General features: G+C 39.2%; 1 protein-coding gene across 1 annotated transcript in view; it reads right to left on the bottom strand.

Annotated features, from left to right (window-relative positions):
• The window catches only part of DSCAM (DS cell adhesion molecule), a 370,474-nt gene that overhangs the window by 38,188 nt on the left and 312,452 nt on the right, over positions 1–19,834 (bottom strand). Inside the window, exons 20-25 of the mRNA XM_042867346.1 lie at positions 15,331–15,448; positions 14,365–14,528; positions 9,785–9,883; positions 9,001–9,189; positions 5,821–6,111; positions 467–643 (exon numbers count right to left, since the gene is read on the bottom strand). Coding sequence (XP_042723280.1) covers positions 467–643; positions 5,821–6,111; positions 9,001–9,189; positions 9,785–9,883; positions 14,365–14,528; positions 15,331–15,448 — 1,038 coding nt within the window. The remainder of the gene's footprint in view (positions 1–466; positions 644–5,820; positions 6,112–9,000; positions 9,190–9,784; positions 9,884–14,364; positions 14,529–15,330; positions 15,449–19,834) is intronic.

Genomic DNA, 19,834 nt, shown 5'->3' with positions numbered 1-19,834 from the left:
GAAGGGAAGGGAAGGGAAGGGAAGGGAAGGGAAGGGAAGGGAAGGGAAGGGAAGGGAAGGGAAGGGAAGGGAAGGGAAGGGAAGGGAAGGGAAGGGAAGGGAAGGGAAGGGAAGGGAAGGGAAGGGGAGAGAACATCAGCCGTGAGAACTACTTTCCCTTCCTTCATGCAAAATAATACCAATGGACACAGAAGTCTTTTTTTTTTTCCAACCAGACTGTAAAATGAAAATGATGGAAAATATATTTAAAAAATATATGGAATATAGAAAAATAGATGGATATATATATAATATGGATATAATATATATATGAATATATATTAAAAAAAATATGCTTTACCTCCTACATATTACAGGAAAATACTGCTCATTGGGGATACCATTTGGTAACATGCACTGTCACCTGTACTTTCATGTTTGGTGAGTATGCACACATAGGAAGAAAGTGACACAGTGCTCATCTTACCTCGCAGCCTCTTTAGCCTCTGCTCCCTCCTCCTTCTCCGCACAATCAGCAGCATCACAAAAAGCAGTAAGACCCCAACCAAGATACAGGAAATGGTCACCAGCATCTTTAGCCCTTCGTTGGTTGCCAGTCCCTCCTCACTTTGCACAACTGACTTAATAAGTGGAGGGATTGTACCTGGAAACAGTGTCATGACATTAGATGCTTATTAATGAAGACAAAATATTGAGTTCTCAGGATATATAGCATGCTATATGCTTTCACCACATGCAAAACATTAAGGACTTATCATATGCAAGACGGATGCTAATGCTTGTATGTGTAGTGGTCATGCATGCATAATCGGTCTTGCAGGTGTGTGCACCATTGACTGCAGATTGATTATCAGAAGCCCATGTTTGTTGCACAGACAATGTTGCAATCAATTTTTAAGTAATGTTATATCACTACAAAGTTGTAAGAGATCTCAGAATCGGTACCTGCCTATATTACTTGTTAGAACAGAAAAATAGCATTGCTGTAAGAGATTTATGCTCTCTGCTTGGCTTTTCTTTGTAAGGGACATGTATGACAACACACAATTTGTGCTAAAGACATCACATGAATCCTCTACCCAGATATCATCACATCTTAGGGTTTCAGCAGCACTACTGATCTTAGATTCAGATGGGCAATCTGATGCTAATTCATTACAGAGTGTCTGATGTTACATTCATCAACAAAACAGAAGACCAAAACTGGATAGGAATATGCAAATTTTGAGATTGAAATGAGGGAAATGAATCTACAAAGTACTTCCATTGGCAGGCAGCTCACTTTTTCATTTTGGGACATATTTGCATTTTGAATATACCTGGCTTCCTAGTGATACGTAATACCTGAACTTTCCTATTTTTTCCTTTATTTCTAAAGGACGTGAGAAGAATACAGCACTTTCTTTGGAAGGCTGTTTAGTTATGGAAGGCTTCTTGCCCATTTCCTGATTAGTACTAAACTGCTGCATGCAACTACAAATGAGGCTATAACATGCAGATTTCTTTGAAATGGATAGAAATACACAAGTATTGTGAACTGTGATGACTGTCGATGGAAGCTATTAAATTTTAACCAGCTAGTGAAACATAAAATTGGCTACTCGCTTCCTAAAAGGATAGGAAGATGAGATAGAAAAACAGACACATCCTTTTTTACATTTTAATTGCTGTACTGTGTGGCATAGCTACATCCCATTATGGACCATACAGTAGGAAAAGGAGAGGAGAGAAGAGGAAAGGAGAGGGGAGGGAAGGGAAGGGGAGGAAACAAAGCAGTACAATGGAAATATGAATTCTTTTGCATTTTTTTTTTTTTTTTTTTTTTTTTTTTGTTTTGTTTTTGTTTGTTTTTTTTTTCTTTTAAAGAAGAACTGTTTGAGTTGCATATAGTGAGAAGAGTAGTTCCCTCAAGGGATGGAGATAAACAGAAAAGCTACAACCATCCATATCAGGTACTTCCAAAGAAAACATTTTCTTACAGTTACAATTTGAATATTTTTCTAATTTTCCATGGTTTGGAATAAACAAACAGTAGGATTTTTTCTTCTTAACTGAGAAACCATTTTGGCACTACTCTAAAAGCAAAGAAAGGGATTAGATGGAGAAATGAAAGAACAATGAACTCCTGAATGAAAACCAATAACTTTCCCTAAATCTCCTTGAATATTAAAGGGCCAAATTGTACTGAATTATAGTCACACAGACAGTTGGCTAAAGACTGCTGGGTTCAGTATTACCTAAAATTGTGTCTTGATCTTCCTAACACTTTGATTCAATCAAGTGGCTTCAATTTCAGCTAAACCTTAAGTATTTAGGCAAGTGAATATCATTTTGCATAGATCTTCTAAGTAAACCTTATACCACTACTTACAACTTAATTGAAAGAAAAAACTTCAAGTTTATGTATCCTTCACATTATTCATGTGCAGATGAACAGCAACTGAATTAAGAATTACCATAACCTAAAACTACCATCCACATAGAAAGCACCATTTCGATATTTGTTGTCTGTCCTCCTACTTTATGGTAAGAGTAGAAAAATGAAAGATTTTCCCAGAAAAAAAAGTCTCAAACAAATTGGGATTATTTATTTGTTTATTCATTCATTCATTTATGCATTTATTTTTAATTTCAGGTCAATTAATCATCAGCCTTTGTTAGTCTGCCCAACTGGTGCTTCATAGGAGTTGAAATATGAATGTTTCTGACCCAATTTGCTCCCACTGCTTCATGTGACTTTAGATCTGTCATGAGTTTTCCAGTGTCCTGACTGTTCTTCACACTAGGAAGTCCCCTGGTGAGTGAGAATCAATTAGCATAGCTTAGAGCAGCTACCAAGCTGATCTGATTTAATGTCAGGCTACTGAGTAGCTGATCTCTGAGTCAGGAAGCTGCTTTGCAGTGCCATATACTACAGTTGCAGAGTGCTAAAAATATCTCCTTAAGTGTTCAGTGCAATGTTCTGAAAAACAAAGGGCAAGGAGGTCACAATATTCTGCAAGCTGAAAGTGGTTAGCTGAAATATCTATGAACAGAAAGCAAAGATCTGCACATAGATCTGTCATTAACCTTTTGACCCAGTTCTCCAGGAAGAGATTTCAGGTTAACAATACATAGCCATGATATTTCTCAGGAGCTCTAGTGCAGATAATAGCCAGCTACTGCAGTTCAAACAGATTGACTGAAAGCGGATGTAACTCAAGGATTTCTACAAAGTTTGTGAAGGCTTTGCCTGAGACTGCTAATGTCCCTGACTTGTTCTTAGCATTTTGTACCCTCAAGCATCCACAGGAGCATTATCTAATCTTCAAAGACCTATTCTTCTATGTGCTTTACCTTAAGGGCAGCAGTTACCCCTAGAAGCTGGAAGGGGCTAAGCTCACATCACAAGAGAAATCAGTGGTAGAAGTAAGGTTGGCACTCAAAGTAAGTGTTGGCCAAAAGGCTTCCACTTGTGGTTTTCAGGAAAGAAAAATTCACTCTATGAAAGCAAAGATTCTGCAGGAATTACTTGCAGAAAATGTTTATTTCTAATCGGACACTATTTTCCAGCTTTGAAGCTCCTTTAAGCCTACACAGTGTATCAAGAATGAATGAATAGGAAGCTGGGACTCTGTAGAGATATCTTTTATTTTAGAAGCACTGAAATAGCTCTTCCATAAAATTCTTTATGCGGGAATACACATAATAATATGGTAATTATGGATGAACTTATCATTTCAGTTCTGTATCAAACCTAACAAATTTGGAATACTTGGAAACTGGAATTTGCTTTTCCACTGATGTTTTCTCCTCTCAACCTTGTGGTCATTATTTGAGATCATACTGCCTCTCTATGAAACAATATAGTCTTGACAAGTCATGCTTGACAAACAAAACCACTGATGCCGTAAATAAGAGATTTTCAAGCTGACAAAAAGCAGTGGCCCAGGGAACTTAATGCTGCAACCATTTTTATTGTTTCATTTTCTCACTTTTAAGGATGCCATACAGTAACTCAAGATTAAATGCCACGTAGGTCACAATATGTGAAACCAAATTTTGTGTTATCACCTAAGGAAAAAACAGATCAATGCACTTTTTAGATCAATGCACTTTAAGGAAAGTTTGATTTCAGTGCTTTCAGTAAAAGCTTAATATTCCAGACCTGCATTTGCAGATTATTCCATTCTAAGTTACGGCTTAAGACTGCCCAAGACATGTATATGTGACAATTATTGTAGAAAATAAATGATCAGATGTCACTGGTATAAAAATACTGGAAAGGACAGAGGGTAAGCTTAGTAAAATGAAAGAAGTTAGCCCATAATATTTGAATGAGTTATTATTGGCAACATCATTATCACATAATAAAACAGCTCCTAGGTCTACCTGGCAAGATCTATCAGCATTTATACAAGAAGTACTTGAACCTTAGTTACTTGCAGGCCTTCAGTGCTGAGACAAAATTATTCTTTAAAATATTGTGAGGACCCTGTTGCTGCTGCAATGGCTGTGGTAGCATTATAGCATGTGTAAGATGCAGAGATTTAAGCCCTGCTTGATTCACAGCCAGAGGTGGAGTGACTGGCAAATGGATGTGTTTGCTTCTGCCCTTTTTTTCTGGCTTTTACAGAGGTGAGCAGTAACCCAGGCAGAAAAGCAAGATATGACATTTCCTTCATCTCATGTGCTGCTTCTGTCTGGGAATTGCCTGTTCTTCCCAGAGCCGTACCAGGTTATTGACCCAGACAGTGCTGCTCAGTGTGGGCCAGAACTGTGACTGGAGACAGGTTAATACTACAGATTTATGAATGGTTAGAATTGGGGTGCTGTAGCTGGACAGCTACCAGCTCTTGTTTGAACTTGCTCACTAGCCCTGTTTAATTTAACAGTACTGATGTAGCCAAGTGACTGCACAGTGCAGCACAATATCCCTGGCAACATAGCAATGTTGGACATTCCAGAAAAGCTCTGGCAGTTCACACTAAAGTAATTCAAAAGATTGCCATCTGGAGCCATCTGTACAGCCTTTTTGCCAGAAATATGGCCATTCCTTACTATAGAGTCAGCAGAAGCACACATGTGCCACCATCATTTCCAATAAATATGCCAGGATATGAGCTGGAGTGACTGACAAATTGGAGTATTTGCTCTCACTTTCTCATTCTGGCTTTGCAGGAGCAGGCAGTAACCCCTGGCAGAAAGGCAGGATGCAACAGTTCCTTCATTCCCTGTGCCCGATTGCTGGGCATGACAGAGCCATCTGCCACAGCCATTAGCTTCACTCCCCCTTGTCTGTAAATAGGAATAATAGCATCGCCATTGCTTTGCCCTTGGAGAATGCTGTCTGGAAGCTTTTCTGGAAGACAAGCTAGTTAGCCACACCGTTGTGTCACATAATGGGTTTTGAGTTGTGTCACAAGGATACTGTATGGAATAGCAATGCAGCTGGTCACCATAGTAAATGACTGTAGGAACTAACTGTATGGGAAAAAAAAAAAAAAAACTTCATGGAACAGATGCATGAAATACATGCCTCTGTGAGCACTGGAACTACTGACACCTGCAGTCTTACGGTGACGTGTCTCATAGTCAACTGACTTTGGTACTGGAACATTTTCTCAGCAAGGACAAATAAACAATCCCTCTTTTCTGTCTGTCAGCCTATTGTCATGAAATCTATAGGCATTTTACATCTTTGAGACTGTCACTCCTCTGTCAGCATGGCTAACCAGATTTAAAAAGGATTAGCAGACAGGAAGACATAAGGAAAAACATCACATAAGAAGTTAGAATAAAAACAATGCCTCAGACATGTTACTAAAAAGATATACTTACTGCCATCATAATTGAGCGTTGCAAATTTGGCTTGTTTCTCTGCACAGCCAGCGCTGTTGCAAACCCTCATTTGCAATTCATACCAAGTTGCCTCCTGGAGGTCATATAGTATGTAGGACTTTGACAGAGATGTTCGCTGAGCAGTTGTCCAGACTGTTGTCCCAAAGGGCCGGTACTCCAGGGTGAAAGAAGTGATGGGGCAGCCACCATCATTCCAGCCAATCAGGTTCAGCCTCACTCGCGTGGTGTTGATGCTAGCAAAGAGTTCTTGTTCCTTTGAAAACTGTGGCTCTGGTAGCAATGATATATTTCAAACGAAACACTTAAGTATTACAGTTACAGGGCTCTCAAAAACATAATATTAACAGAATAATTTCTGGGAAAGCCCTAACTTCATCTTAAACACAATATCTATACATTCTCCTCCTGTTTGCACAGATTGGCAAGAGTCAACTCATAAAACGAGGGCAAAAACTTCTCATTAAATACCTCTGCTCACTGCATTACAGAAGAGGAAGGGAATTGGGTAGATTCTGGGAAATTACGCAGGTTTTCATTTGCAGAAAATGTCCATTTTGAGAATATAGAAGTAAATATATATTTTTTAAAATATTGATATGTTGACTTTGCACATGTATTTGAAAATAATATACACTTTTAGTTTTGTATTTACAATTTAAGATATTTCCATTCAGAAGAGGATTGTCATTTCTACTTACTGTTCTTGCTTTGGGAAAAAACCTTACTTTCAGTTGCTATATAAATTAAAGTTCTTAGTCAATTCTATGCAAGAAAGTTATACAGACAGTAGAAGTGGCACCTTTGAGCGAATATAATAACAGTAGGTGGACAAGACAAATCACCGACAAATGTTATTTATTTAAAATTTGTTTATTCAAAATTGTGAAGTATGTAGAAGTATTATTCTGCTAACTGCTTAGTAGAAATAAAAAATTACCATTGGATATTACAATTAATGTAATGAAAATGATAATATTCTATTTTATTCTATATAGTAGAAGCACAAGGCTAGTCTATTAGGTAAATAAATAATTGGTTGAATGGGCATAGTCTGAGGGTTGTTGTCAACAACTCTATGTGCAGGTGGAGGCTAGTTATGAGTGTTGTCTCCCAGGGGTTCATCTTGGGACCGTTGCTCTTCATCATCTTCATTAACAACACAGACACTGGGATTGAGTGTACCCTGAACAAGTTTGCTGATGACACTAAGCTCAGTGATGCAGTTGACACACTAGAAGGAAGAGATGCTATCCAGAGGGACCTGGACAGCTCAAATAGTGGGCACTTGAGAATCTAATGAGGTTTAAAAAAGGCCATGTGCAAGGTGTTGCACTTGGGTCAAGGCAATCCCAGAAATGCGTACAGACTGGGAGAACTCCTTGAAAGCAGCCCTGCAGAGAATGACCTGGGGGTCCCGGTGGATGAGAAGCCGGACATGAGCCAGCAATGTGTGCTTGCAGCCCAGAATGCCAACTGTATTCTGGGCTGCATCAAAAGAGCAGTGTCCAGCAGGGAGAGGTGACTGTCACCTCTTCTCTGCCCTCATGAGGCCCTATCCAGACTACTGCATCCAGGCCTGGGGCCCCCAGCACAACAGCACACTGTTGGGAACAACTTTGAACATGGTCTGACAGTGATATGACAAGGGGGAATGGCTTTAAACTAAAAAAGATTTATGTTAAATAAATCAGGAAGAAATTTTTTACCAAGAGGATGGGAGGTGCTGGCACAGGCTGCCCAGAGAAGCTATGGATGCCCCATCTCTGAAGGAGTTCAAGGTCAGCTTGGATGGCATCCTGGACAGCCTGACTGTGTGGATACCAACATTGACCATGATATAATATGATTCTGCGAATGAGGCTACTGCTGTGCCTTGATGAGCTGTATCAAAATGTATACTTATTCATAATTTCTACAAGAATCAACTGCTGTGTAATATGAACTATTTTATTTGGTTCTGTTAATAGTTTAATTTAGAGCTGCTTCTACAGCAATCACATGTATAATGATAATTTCAACATTCGAAATCATAATACTCCATTTAATCTCTAGATGTAACATGGGTGTTTATATCTAATTCCAGAAAAAATCAAAAGGCTGAGAAATTTGGTTCTTTATGAACTATTGTCACCTGAAACATAAACCTCCCCTTACTCTTACATTTCAGGTAAAAAAAAAAATCTGGAACATCGAACTACTTCTCTATGTGTCAGTGGATCATTCTCCCTGACTAATGATAATCTCAGCATGTACAGAATTGATCTGCTGTCTCTTCTGAGATTCAGCAAATCACACCAACTACATTTGCCGTATATTTGCTCTTCCTTACGCCAGGGGGTGTTGAGAAAAATTTCACCTTGCTGTGACACTTTGGAGATCTGCAACTGCACAGGTGAGATGATGAATAGCATAGAGCATAGACACACCTTTCATGGTAAACCACATCAGAATATTTCTTACAACTGATGTGAAGAGATGCAAGATGAGCTGATCTTTAGGGCAATGTGCAAAGCTACTCCACTCTGTGGAAACAGCACAGCTCTAACTGAGTCTGTTGCCAAATCTGTTCATAATGTGATGCACATTCATGCGGAACTACCCTCAGCAACAATGACCATGACACCCACTTCTGAGTTACTTAAGTTACTTAAGTTACTGAGTTACTCCATACATTTTGGCTATTTAGCCTTACAGTATTTTATGCAAACTTCTGTATTTTTTACGCTTATTCTGTTCAACTGGATGACTCTTGTAATACCAGCTTGGAGAAGAAATGAGATTGCTTTAATATACACCTCATAAATGTACCTTCCAGCTTCCTTCAGCACTCAGACAAATAAACTCTTGAAGTAGTGTAAAAAAGTTCCTCTTGGAAATAGGAGTAGTTGGAATTGCTATAGCCTGTGATAAGAGAGACACTGGCTTCCCAAATATCTAGCAATCCATTTTAGAACAAAATGATTTATGATACAAGGAAAGAAGACCAGCTAATACGCAATTCAAGTTCTGCAGTGACAGCCTGTTCTATCAAAACATGGACACAGTGGAAATGTTTCCAAAGCCAATATTTAAAAATTCAAACCTGTCATCTAATCAAACCAAGATCTATAGCAGGAGGCAGGAGCTTTAGGTAAGCAAATGGGATGCAAATCAACATACCTTTTCCAAGTGTTTTGGCCTCAATTATCTCGCTGATGCGTCCTGGTCCCACTCCATTCTGTGCAGTTAAAGTAAACTTGTACCAAGTGCCACATTTCAATGTTTCCAAGCGGTAGGACCTCTCACTAGGACTAATGGGAAAACTGCCCCACTGCTCACTGTTATCTTCCGAATACTGCAAAATATAGCCTACAGGCAAAGCACAAATAGCAATGATAAGCCAGACACGAATCACAAATTCCACAGGAAATACGACAAGCCATTTTAAAGACCTCATAAAACTAGAAAATTCCTGAGCACAGGAAGACATACTGTCTTTCTTCCCTAAGAGACATCAAGCAATATACATACTGCCTACTCTTATAACTACTTAAATACCATTTTTATGATAGCTTCAAAGGGAAAAGAAAAGGATAGACATTTCTAAATACCCTTCAATCAGCGTCAAAGACCAGATGATGAACCTGGACCCTCAAAAATGAATGGTTAGAGATTACATGTCTGGAAAATCAGAGAGAGTAACTGTCATAACAGATGAGGATACACTGGAAGAAAGTGATTAAATCTGTGATTATACCAGCACAAAGAGAAACTGCTACTTACTGAAAGCTTTTATCACTACAATAGTGCAAATTAAATGATGACAGCAATACTGATCATTGGTTGCTTTTTTTGTTTTGCTGTTGTTTGTTTGTTTGTTTTTGTGGCCATTCATAATTCTATGCTTATGCTATTAACATCTGACAATTTAGGAAGAAGCTACAATTAACCTGAATTATATTACCTCGGATGGAACTGCCACCGTTGTCTCCAGGTATCCAGGAAAGAGTGATAGAGGAAGATGTAGTTTTGGAAACAGTAAGTCTTGGCTGGTCTGGTGGAACTAAATGGGAAATATTGAAAAACAGAAAACAGATTCAGGTTATTAGATGTGATCTCAATCCCATCTGACAGTCATTTATCAAATAACTGTTTTGAGTTGAGAAAAAATGTACATGATTTCTGCCAAAGTGTCTGTTTAAATGAGATCCTTGGTTAAGACAGAGCAGACAAGTTCTCATTTTTTGTATTTAAAATTCTACACAGTTTTGTCTTTCAGTTCTTAACTCTCGATTTTCTCCTACTTACCTGGCTTACCAAACATCCTTTTAAGTGCTATGAACTACCCAACCATTTTTTTCCCCATTATTACTCATATCTGTTTTATGGAGAAGCTGAATTCTTAGCGGTAGGAAATAGGTGTCCACTCACAAATTGTACCACATTCATGATTGGCTTTGCAAGCAATTATGGGCAAAAGAAAAATTGCCTAACGAGTTTTTGCAGGTGTAGATGTGAAGCTGAACAAATCTGGAAACATTTCAGTTCTGTTGCTCCTCATAAACATTGTGGCAGTGTGTCAACTAAGATCCTCGTGGTTCTCAGAACCAGATGCTGACAAGGCGCAGCAGTAAGACAGATATTACCTTCCATCCTCAGCACAGAGTAGAACTCAATGTGAAAGTTCAAATAAAGAGCCATGCTGTATCCCAGCAAGGCACAAAGTCTAGGGAGAAGTGAAATTGTATGTTGGGACAGAGACTGGATCAGGGAAATTAGACAGTTTAGGCTTACCCTAAAAGACCTCTGATTGATTATCCAATTGACCATCAAGATAAGTGGGTGGGTTTCCAGAGCTCAACACTCCAGGACAGAAAACAATGAAGCAAGCTTTCTTTTCAGTCTTACAAAGCCATCATGAGTCTGTCATGTAAAAGGTGTTTACTAATGTCCCAGTTACAACCTGGAAAGCTCACTCTTGTCTTCTGCCTGAATCATTTAGGTATTCCTGGAAGTCTGCGATGCTGCTCAGAATATACCCACAGCGATTCAGGTGGAGACAGTCAGAGAGATCCTCCTTCATGTGGACTGTCACAAGTCCATAGGACCGGACAGCCTACACCCTTGGGTGCTGAGGGAGCTGGCGGGGGTGATTGCCGAGCCGCTCTCAGCCATCTATCAGTGCTCCTGGTTATCTGGAGAAGTCCCAGAAGGTTGGAGGCTTGCTGATGTGACTCCCATCTACAAGAAGGACTGTAAGGAGGATCCAGGGAACTACAGGCCTGTCAGCCTGACCTCGGTACCAGAGAAAGTAATGGAGCAAATCATCTTGGGTGAGATCACACAGCACGTGCGTGGTGTCCAGGGGATCAGGCCCAGCCAGCATGGGTTCATGAAAGACAGGTCGTACTTGACCAACCTCATCTCCTTCTATGACTGGGTGACCAGACTGGTAGACGAGGGAAAGGTGTTGATGTAATCTACCTAGACTTCAGCAAAGCCTTTGACACGGACTCTCACTGTGTTCTCCTGGGGAAACTGGCTGCCCCTGGCCTGGACAGGTATACCCTTCTTTGGGTAAGGAACTGGCTAGAGGGCTGTGCCCAGTGGGCAGTGGTGAATGGAGTGAAGTCCGGCTGGCGACCCGTTACAAGTGGTGTCCCCCAGGGGTTGGCATTGTTTAATACCTTTATTGATGACCTAGATGAGAGGATTGAGTGTACCTTCAGTAAGATAGCAGATGACACCAAGCTGGGAGGTGCTGTTGATCTGCCTGAGGGTAGAGAGCCCTTCAAAGGGATCTAGATAAGCTGGATCACTGGGCTGAGGTGATGGGATGAGGTTCAACAAGGCCAAGTGCCGGGTCCTGCATTTTGGCCGCAACAACTCCATGCAGCGCTGTAGGCTTGGGGATGAGTGGTTGGATGAGTGTGAAGAAGAAAGGGACCTGGGGGTGTTGGTTGATGCTCGGCTGAACATGAGCCAACAGTGTGCCCAGGTGGCCAAGACAGCCAACAGCATCCTGGCCTGCATTAGAAATAGTGTGGCCAGCAGGAGCAGAAAGGTCATCCATCATCCATCTCTGTACTCAGCACTGGTGAGGCCGCACCTCGAGTACTGTGTTCAGTTTTGGGCCCCTCACTACAAGAAAGACATTGAGGTCCTGGAGCGTGTCCAGAGAAGGGCAACAAAACTGGTGAGGGGTCTGGAGCACAAGTCTTATGAGGAGCGGCTGAAGGAGCTGGGATTGTTCAGTCTGGAGAAGAGGAGGCTCAGGGGAGACCTCATTGCATTGTACAACTTCCTGAAAGGAGGTTCTGGTGAAGAGGGGTTTGGCCTCTTCTCCCAGGCAATGAACAGAACCCGGGCAAATGGCTGCAAGTTGTATCAGAGGAGGTTTAGGTTAGACATGAGGAAAAATTTTTTCTCTCAGAGAGTGGTCAGGCACTGGAATGGCTGCCCAGGGAGGTGGTGGAGTCGCCGTCCCTGTCAGTGTTCAAGAGGCGTCTGGATGAGGAGCTACGAGACATGGTTTAGTTGAGATGGAAAGCACAGAAGAAGAGACACCAAACAAGTTTACGATCACTGTCACTGCAAGAGTGGGAAAGGGGTGTTGATGATGGTGACCGGTTTTGTCAAGGCAGTTTCACTGCCATGGTTCCTGCTTGCCAGCCACTGTCCAATGAGCAAGGCAGACTGGATGTCACAAATGTGTGATGCCTCTGTCATGTCTAGCAGTCTGCTCCCAGAGGACATTCCTTACTTTGCCTCTACCTCGACCAGCAAAGTAAAACTCCAAGAAACACTCTCACTTCAGTGCCTTGTCAAGTAATAAAATTGCAAAACAATGAGTGCTGACATCAATTGGAGGCTGTTGGTTTACAGCTATTGCCTAGCTTAAAAAGAAGTTGCATTTTACTGCCCTTACAGGCTTAAATAATGCTGACGGAAACAAAAAGGACAATTCATATTCTAAAGGAAAATTCCCTACATTAGATAGATTTGTTCCATTATTCTGACTGACTTGGCTTATTCCAGGGAGAGGGACTGCACACATTACATTGTGGAAGATTTATTGTAAAAACTTTCATCATAGCTTCACTCTATCTATGAAAGATGGTGGTCTCACATATTAAATGCCATTCTGTTCTGCCCTTCTGGGAAGTAATATTGATTTGCTTTTAGTTACTGCAGTTCAATAAAAGCAAGGATATGCAATTTCAAAAATAGTTAGTGAAATATAAATTTAAGCTTTCCATTTCCATTCCCTGTCATCTTTCAAACATCGCAAAAGAACATCTTCAGCCTCTCTTGGATTGTAGGTAAGTTAATATATACTATGGCATTTGTTTCATGGCTTAGTGGACATGTTTATGCAGAGAGTTGCACTGTGGCTGAGAGAATCTTTCTCTCTTCCCATATATCTGCACTAGAAGCTTAGACTAGAGTAACTGGCTGCAGTATAGCCAAAATTCCCAGCTTAGTGGTTGTACCTGTACCTGTAGTATGACAGTTGCAGTCAATTAAAGCACACTAAGCATCTGAGCATTTCTTCAAATTTTGCTTTGGTTTAAGTGAGGAAAAAAATATCCTTAGCAGTGAATTCTTGATATATGAATATACGTGCTCTATTTGATATTACTGTCAATGTGTACTCCTGTATTGTCATTACTTTTATACATGCCAACACTGTTAGGAAAAAATTCTTTAGGAAAAATTTCTGTACTGTGAGGGTGGTCAAACATCTGAATAGGCTTCCTAGAGAGAAGGCTGATGGCTCAAGCTTGTCAGTGTTCAAGAGGCAATTGAATAATAACCTCATTAATATGCTTTAATTTTTGGTTAGCCCTGAAGAGCTCAGGTAGTTGGACTATATAATCTCCGAATGTCCCTTCTAACTGAACTACTTTAATATATTTTAATAGTTACACTATATATATTTCAGCAGGCATATAGAACAGTTGGCATTACATGCTAGTTGACCTTATGCTGACATTTCATTTTAAATAGTTCCTCACATTCTCCATCAATAAAACTCTGCTCAAGAGTAATGAAGTTTTTTGGCCAAGGTATCAGTACAGAGCAAATTTCTGTTGATAGCTTCTTAGAAGCTAAAGAAAAGGCCTTCAGCTCTTTCTGAAATTTACAGTATTTAAATGAACACATGTACTTTTCATAGGAATAAAGCATAAGGCAATTCTTGTGAAGAATGAGAAAATAACTGAATGCAAACACTCAATTGTCAATCTGACAGAAGCTTGCAGGCAGATTTAACTGCAAGTGTGTTAATTGTTTCATCCAAAGCAAAACATCTACCATAGCAGAAAATGCTGGTAGCTGAGTCAGAATGATCTGCAAAATACTATATAACATAATTCATAATTGTAGAATATGTATATCATATAATTAATTAATTTGGAAGGACAACATTTTTATTAATGCACATTAAATACTAATGTATTAGTATTACAAAACACGCATATCAATGCACTACCATCACATAACAATTAATAGCTGTATAATAATTCTGACATGAATTCTTACCTTGTACCTGCAAGTTCAAAATTATTTCATCTGATCCCCAGTTGTTACTGGCCACGCAGCTGTAGTATCCAGAGTCTTCTGCTTTCACAGTCCGAATGACAAAACTGCCGTTGCTAAAGATGCTTCTTCGCCCATCAATCATCACTAGACTGGGTGTCCCGTTACTACCTCACAGGAAGCAAAGTGCATACATTAAAGAAGTTACAATCAAAGATACTCAGAATTGGATGTTTTTTTTAAGCTAAGAATGGAAAGAAAGAAAATGGAGTGTGGGGGTGGGGAAGCGGTGCTCTGTATTAAAGACAGTAAAGAAATATTTTTTGCAGGGAAACATCTGCCATTTGAAGAACACACATATCCTGGCCCAAGCTTGAGTGAAACTGAGAAATCACTCCTTAACTATCAACTCTTTCATAAGAACGCAAGAATAAAAGTTCCTTCCTACAAAGTCTATCCTTACAAAATAATAATTACATGTATCAATCAACAGCCTCATAGCACTACATTATCACTGCTTACACAGTGCTTAGATGAAAATAATAGTGTCCATGTCTTTTTCCATGTGTGACTCTATCAGACTGTGAAACTACAGATCAAAACAGACTAAGGGGAAACGAGGTATATGCAAGACACATGCTTACAGACTGCACTCCAAAAGGTTATTTAAATACATCAAACATTTTGCTTTTTCAGATTAATTCTGTGGCCCCGAAGTTCAGACAGAAAGGTCTCTGCAATTTAACATTTTGGATATTTACTTTTCTTCCTTTTTGATGCTTTCTAATTACCACAGGCAATTAGCTCTAGTTCATGGAATTTTTAAATTCTTCCTCTGCTGCTCTCATGTGGTACCCACAAATGACCCTTTTTCTTCCTAATGCAGTCATTGAAGATCACCATCTTCACCATCATCTGGATTTTAAGGAAATGGGATTTACTTGAGCTATACATTTAGTTGCTGGTTACCTATCCTTCATCCATTTGACTGTTGGAGCTGGGTCTCCAACAGCTTTGCAAGGGAGGACAATATCCTTCATCCAGGGAGTCGTCACTGTGCCACTGAACGTCAAAATCCTGGCAGGAGCTGAGTACGAGAGAGCGAGAAAGACTGAAATGAGATACAGCTTTTGAAGGGAAACAAATATCCAGAACTAAACACTGGAAAACAAACCAATCTCTTTCAAAGCAAAGTTTTTAGGAACCTAACTCCATTTAACTCATATCAGCTATCCCAGAACAAGTAAAAAGACAAACAACTAGCAGAGAGATGAAGAGTGAAAGAATCCTGGCGGAGTGAAAAGAGTAAAACCATCATCCTTACGTGTTTCATTGTCATTGTTATGGATGAAAATTATATGAAAGACATACTTCTCTCCAGAAACTTCCAGAAAAAGTGTCCACAATAGACAGATATCTTACAAAAGTTAAATGAGTAATACATAACTTTTGTTATAATAAGTCTTGATGTCACTTAAACTACTAGAAAACTAATGCTTATGCACTTGAGGATAAAAACGCAGGTAGTCTCAGTTTTTCAGCCAGGTTTAGGTTATTGGGATTAGTCCTTAATTTCTAATCTGTGCTTTCATTGGCTCAGGAATTATCTTTGTTTTAACTTGTTTTAACTTGTTTTTCACTTAAAACAGGTAATTTCTAAGGAGTTCTTGTGATCTCAATTTTCTTGTTATCTTTCCTGGCTTATTTTGGTGATTCTGGTTACCTACTGTAAGCATACTTCTCTTAACTCTACATAAATCATGGAGTATTGTGAGGCTCTCCAGCAGTGCACTCTGCTGTTTCCAGGCCAAATTGGTACTTACACCAATACACCATCCTAGGTGAGGTGATTTATGTAATCTTACAGTCTAGTACATATTATGCCTGGGCACAGGGTGGTGTTGGTAAACATCTGAGACTAAAAGTACAGATAATTTCACTTTCCAGCTATAAACTGGGAGAGCATGGCAATCACACTATTCAGTGGGGTGGTATAAATGTGATTCTATAGAAAGGATTCAGATTGCACTGGTGTTTTTTTCCAGGTCAGTTAAAGGTAAGATGGCTCATTGCCATCACTTTGGTCAGGGAGTGGAGCCAGCAAGGAGTGCTCAGCCTTTTTTGCAATGACAAATTGGAACCATTCTTGCAGATAGGAATTACGAGAAGTGAACGTAACTGACTGCAGAACAGCTTATATATTGCTGCAAAATACCAGATTGAATGCATAGAGAAGCTTCAGATGGCTTTAAAAAAATCATTCAAGTGTGTAGAAATGATTTCAGAACAATATCAACAACCATACTCTCTGTTGTTGTTTTAAAAGCAAACAAACAAACAAACAGAAATTGGAGTCTAGTAAGTTTATAGTGGACTTAAAAGAGAACCCCAAATTAACATTTATGTATATTATCTGTCAGGCATCTCAGTAGAGGCTATGCTATGAAAGAACATTGACTTCAAATGCAGAAGTAAGAGTAGCTTCTCCTAAGAAAATGTTCTGTAGAAGAACTCATGGAAAAATGTGGAGCTAATTGTGTATTTTTAGCTTAAGACCTTCAGACTGAAGGAGTTCAACACATGTCAACATGTCAACACGTAGAAAGTTATCTCCTTTGCTTTCTGAGAAAGCAGAGATTCTACTGAAGTGCCTGGAAGTACTTCTTCCTTTCTATTTATTGTGAACACTCAATTTCTTTTTAAATAACAAATCCTAGTGAAAATTCTATTTTAACGCGTTTCCCTTGGGCTAGAGAATTCAAAGCTATTTTTTTTAAGGATAAAATTTTCTCATGAACTTTAAGAGGGTAGGCTTGTTACAAGAGCTATGAAATTAAGCAAAATAAACTTTACTGTAGTAACATATTAGTACACTGCAACAAGTCTATCTAAAGTCCATAAACGTGAACAGACTCTTAAGTCAGTTCTATTCATGCTATATTTAACTAAATATATCATCAATATGTCACTTCTGCATAATATACAGAAATGCTAGAGTTGTGTTAGTTTCAGTGTGCTTTATTACTTTAGAATGACTCTTGATAGAAATAAATTGCTTTTTGGTCTTGAAATATACATTTAAAGACATATACTGAACATGCATAAATGAAATCCTGATCTACTTCAATCATGCACATTGATCAGAACTTGCATTTCATAATCCATTTTGCACCAATTAGAAAAACATGAAAATAAGAGCCACGATCAAATAAAATTGGGACATTTGATCTCAGTGGATTGTTATCCTCTACTAATTATATATATATATGTTTAAAAATCATGCATAAAAGAACAGGCCTTGAAGAGTGAAAGGAAATTACTTCAGTGGTATGCAGTGGGATTTGAGATACTCAGTGATTTCATAATGAAAAATTTCATTCATGAAAAATGATTTATATGACCAATTCGGATGATTTTGCCTATGTTCTCTTCAATTTTCCATGAGATTTTTCTCTGGTCACAACGGAAACAGTAAGAAGCAGCTCTTTTAAAGATTTAAGATAATGAAGTCCAAGATATATAATGGCACAATGACACTTTCCCAAACACTGACATGCTCACGCCTGTCAAAACAGCAGCTGAACAGCCCTGGCTCCCTCCTGGCAGCTTGTGGTTGACCTCTGCAGGAAGGAGTTGTTGCCATGAGGTGGAAGCACACCAAAGTAATGCTAAGGTTGTAGATAGTCATTAAGTCTGATGGTACAGACATGTTTTCCCCTGTGGCCTCCTTAGGCTTTTTCTTTTAGAAAAGAAGGCCTATACTGCCACAAGCCATGGGCTAATTAACTAGTTATTGAAACTAAAAAATGCTCAGTCCACCCGGAGACTGCAGATACATTGAGAAATGCTGAAATTAGTGCTAGAATACTTGTTTGTCTTGATTGATCCAGGTTTGTATTGCAGGAGATGTCTAGTAGTACTCCTGTCATCTTTAAAAAGCAGCAGAAGACGCTGTCAGCTATGACTGTCTACAAAATACATCTATAAGCATCTGGACTGTTTCTAGCAGCTTTCAGAAAAATGGTGGTCAGAAACTCGAATTCCTGTTCCATGCAAACATTCTCTCTGCACCATGAAATCTGAACTCTCATTTAAAATGAACAATTAATCCTTTTCTCCCTGTCTTTCCCACCTCTCTAGTGTTTCTTAAAATATACTCTTATTTCCAACTGCTGCCAGTTACTTTAGGACAAAGCATTTATAACACAGAAATCCTGCTGAAGCCTTCAGCATGGTTTGACACATTATTACCAAACTTGCGGTGATATTCATTTATTTTTAAGTTATCTTAACAGTGAACACTTAATAAAATCATAGGTTTTGTACCACATCTCCCATTTATGTTGTAGTTCCGGCTTTTTGTGTCTTGTGTGTTTCATTGTACTGTGATGTGAACAAGCAACACAAACTTCACAGCACAGCTCGGCAGTAGGATCACAGACCATAACTCAAAAGCACACAGGACTATTTATGTGAAAGTATCCACAGCTTCTTATGTATTATCCATTTCTTTCATACACTGAGTACTTTTAATGAGGTGGCAAAACAGCATGAAAATTAACTCCAATTTTCCTTATAGCTTAACTTCTAATAATGTTCTGAGACTGCTAACAGGTTCACAAAAACACAGAACTAGAAACAACATACATGTCTAGTGAAGTTCATCTGGCAGCAGTAGGTTTGAAATGCTAAGAGGTATTCATAAGGTTAAAATACCTTGACTCTCACAGACCTTTCCGTTTTGAGCTAAGAGAGCTTTACACAGCGTGCAGGCAATTCAGCTGCTGGACTTGTCTCATTTTTTAACAAAGAAACTCAAATGCCTACCAGCATCACAGTAGATGGCATGGCACTGGATTAGGACCATGTCTGTTCCTATTTATTGCAAATTAGCCAGTCATTAATTGAAGATAAAGACATACCTTCACTGAACACTGCACTCTTTCATGCTAATGAGGTTTTCTCTGTGTTTATTTGTTTAAATTATGAGTCCAATTACCTACATTTATCGTCATGGAAAAAGAAACAGACAGAATTTTTTTGCAAGAGGCCCTAGTGTTCTTTATTTTATTACATTTTATTTTTTTCTCTGGAGAACAAAACACAATTTTAAAGGTAAACTGCATGGGGAAACGAGTTATGGAAGGTCACTGTGGCTCAGCTTCATCCAAATAAAAGAGCAGTCAGCGAATGCATGGGTCAGGAATTTCTTTTACTTTCTCACAGAAGAATATACTGCATGCTCCAGTATGCCGAATCTTTAAAGAAACAGAGTGATAACGTGTATGTAGTATCATTTCTGGTTGTATATTAGAAAAAATTCTCTTTAGAAAGAGTGGTGATGCAGTGGCATAGGCTGCCCAGGGAGGTGGTGCAGTCACCGTCCCCAGAAGTGTTCAAGAACCGTGTGGATGTGGCACTGAGGGACATGGGCAGTGGGCATGGTGGGGGTGGGTTGGGGTTGAACTCGATG

Source organism: Lagopus leucura, unplaced genomic scaffold, assembly GCF_019238085.1.
Source record: "Lagopus leucura isolate 7727_CA_CO unplaced genomic scaffold, USGS_WTPT01 Super-Scaffold_100001, whole genome shotgun sequence".
Lineage (NCBI taxonomy): Eukaryota > Metazoa > Chordata > Aves > Galliformes > Phasianidae > Lagopus > Lagopus leucura.
Note: the sequence above shows the minus strand (reverse complement) of the source record. Positions and strands in the feature narration are given on the sequence as shown.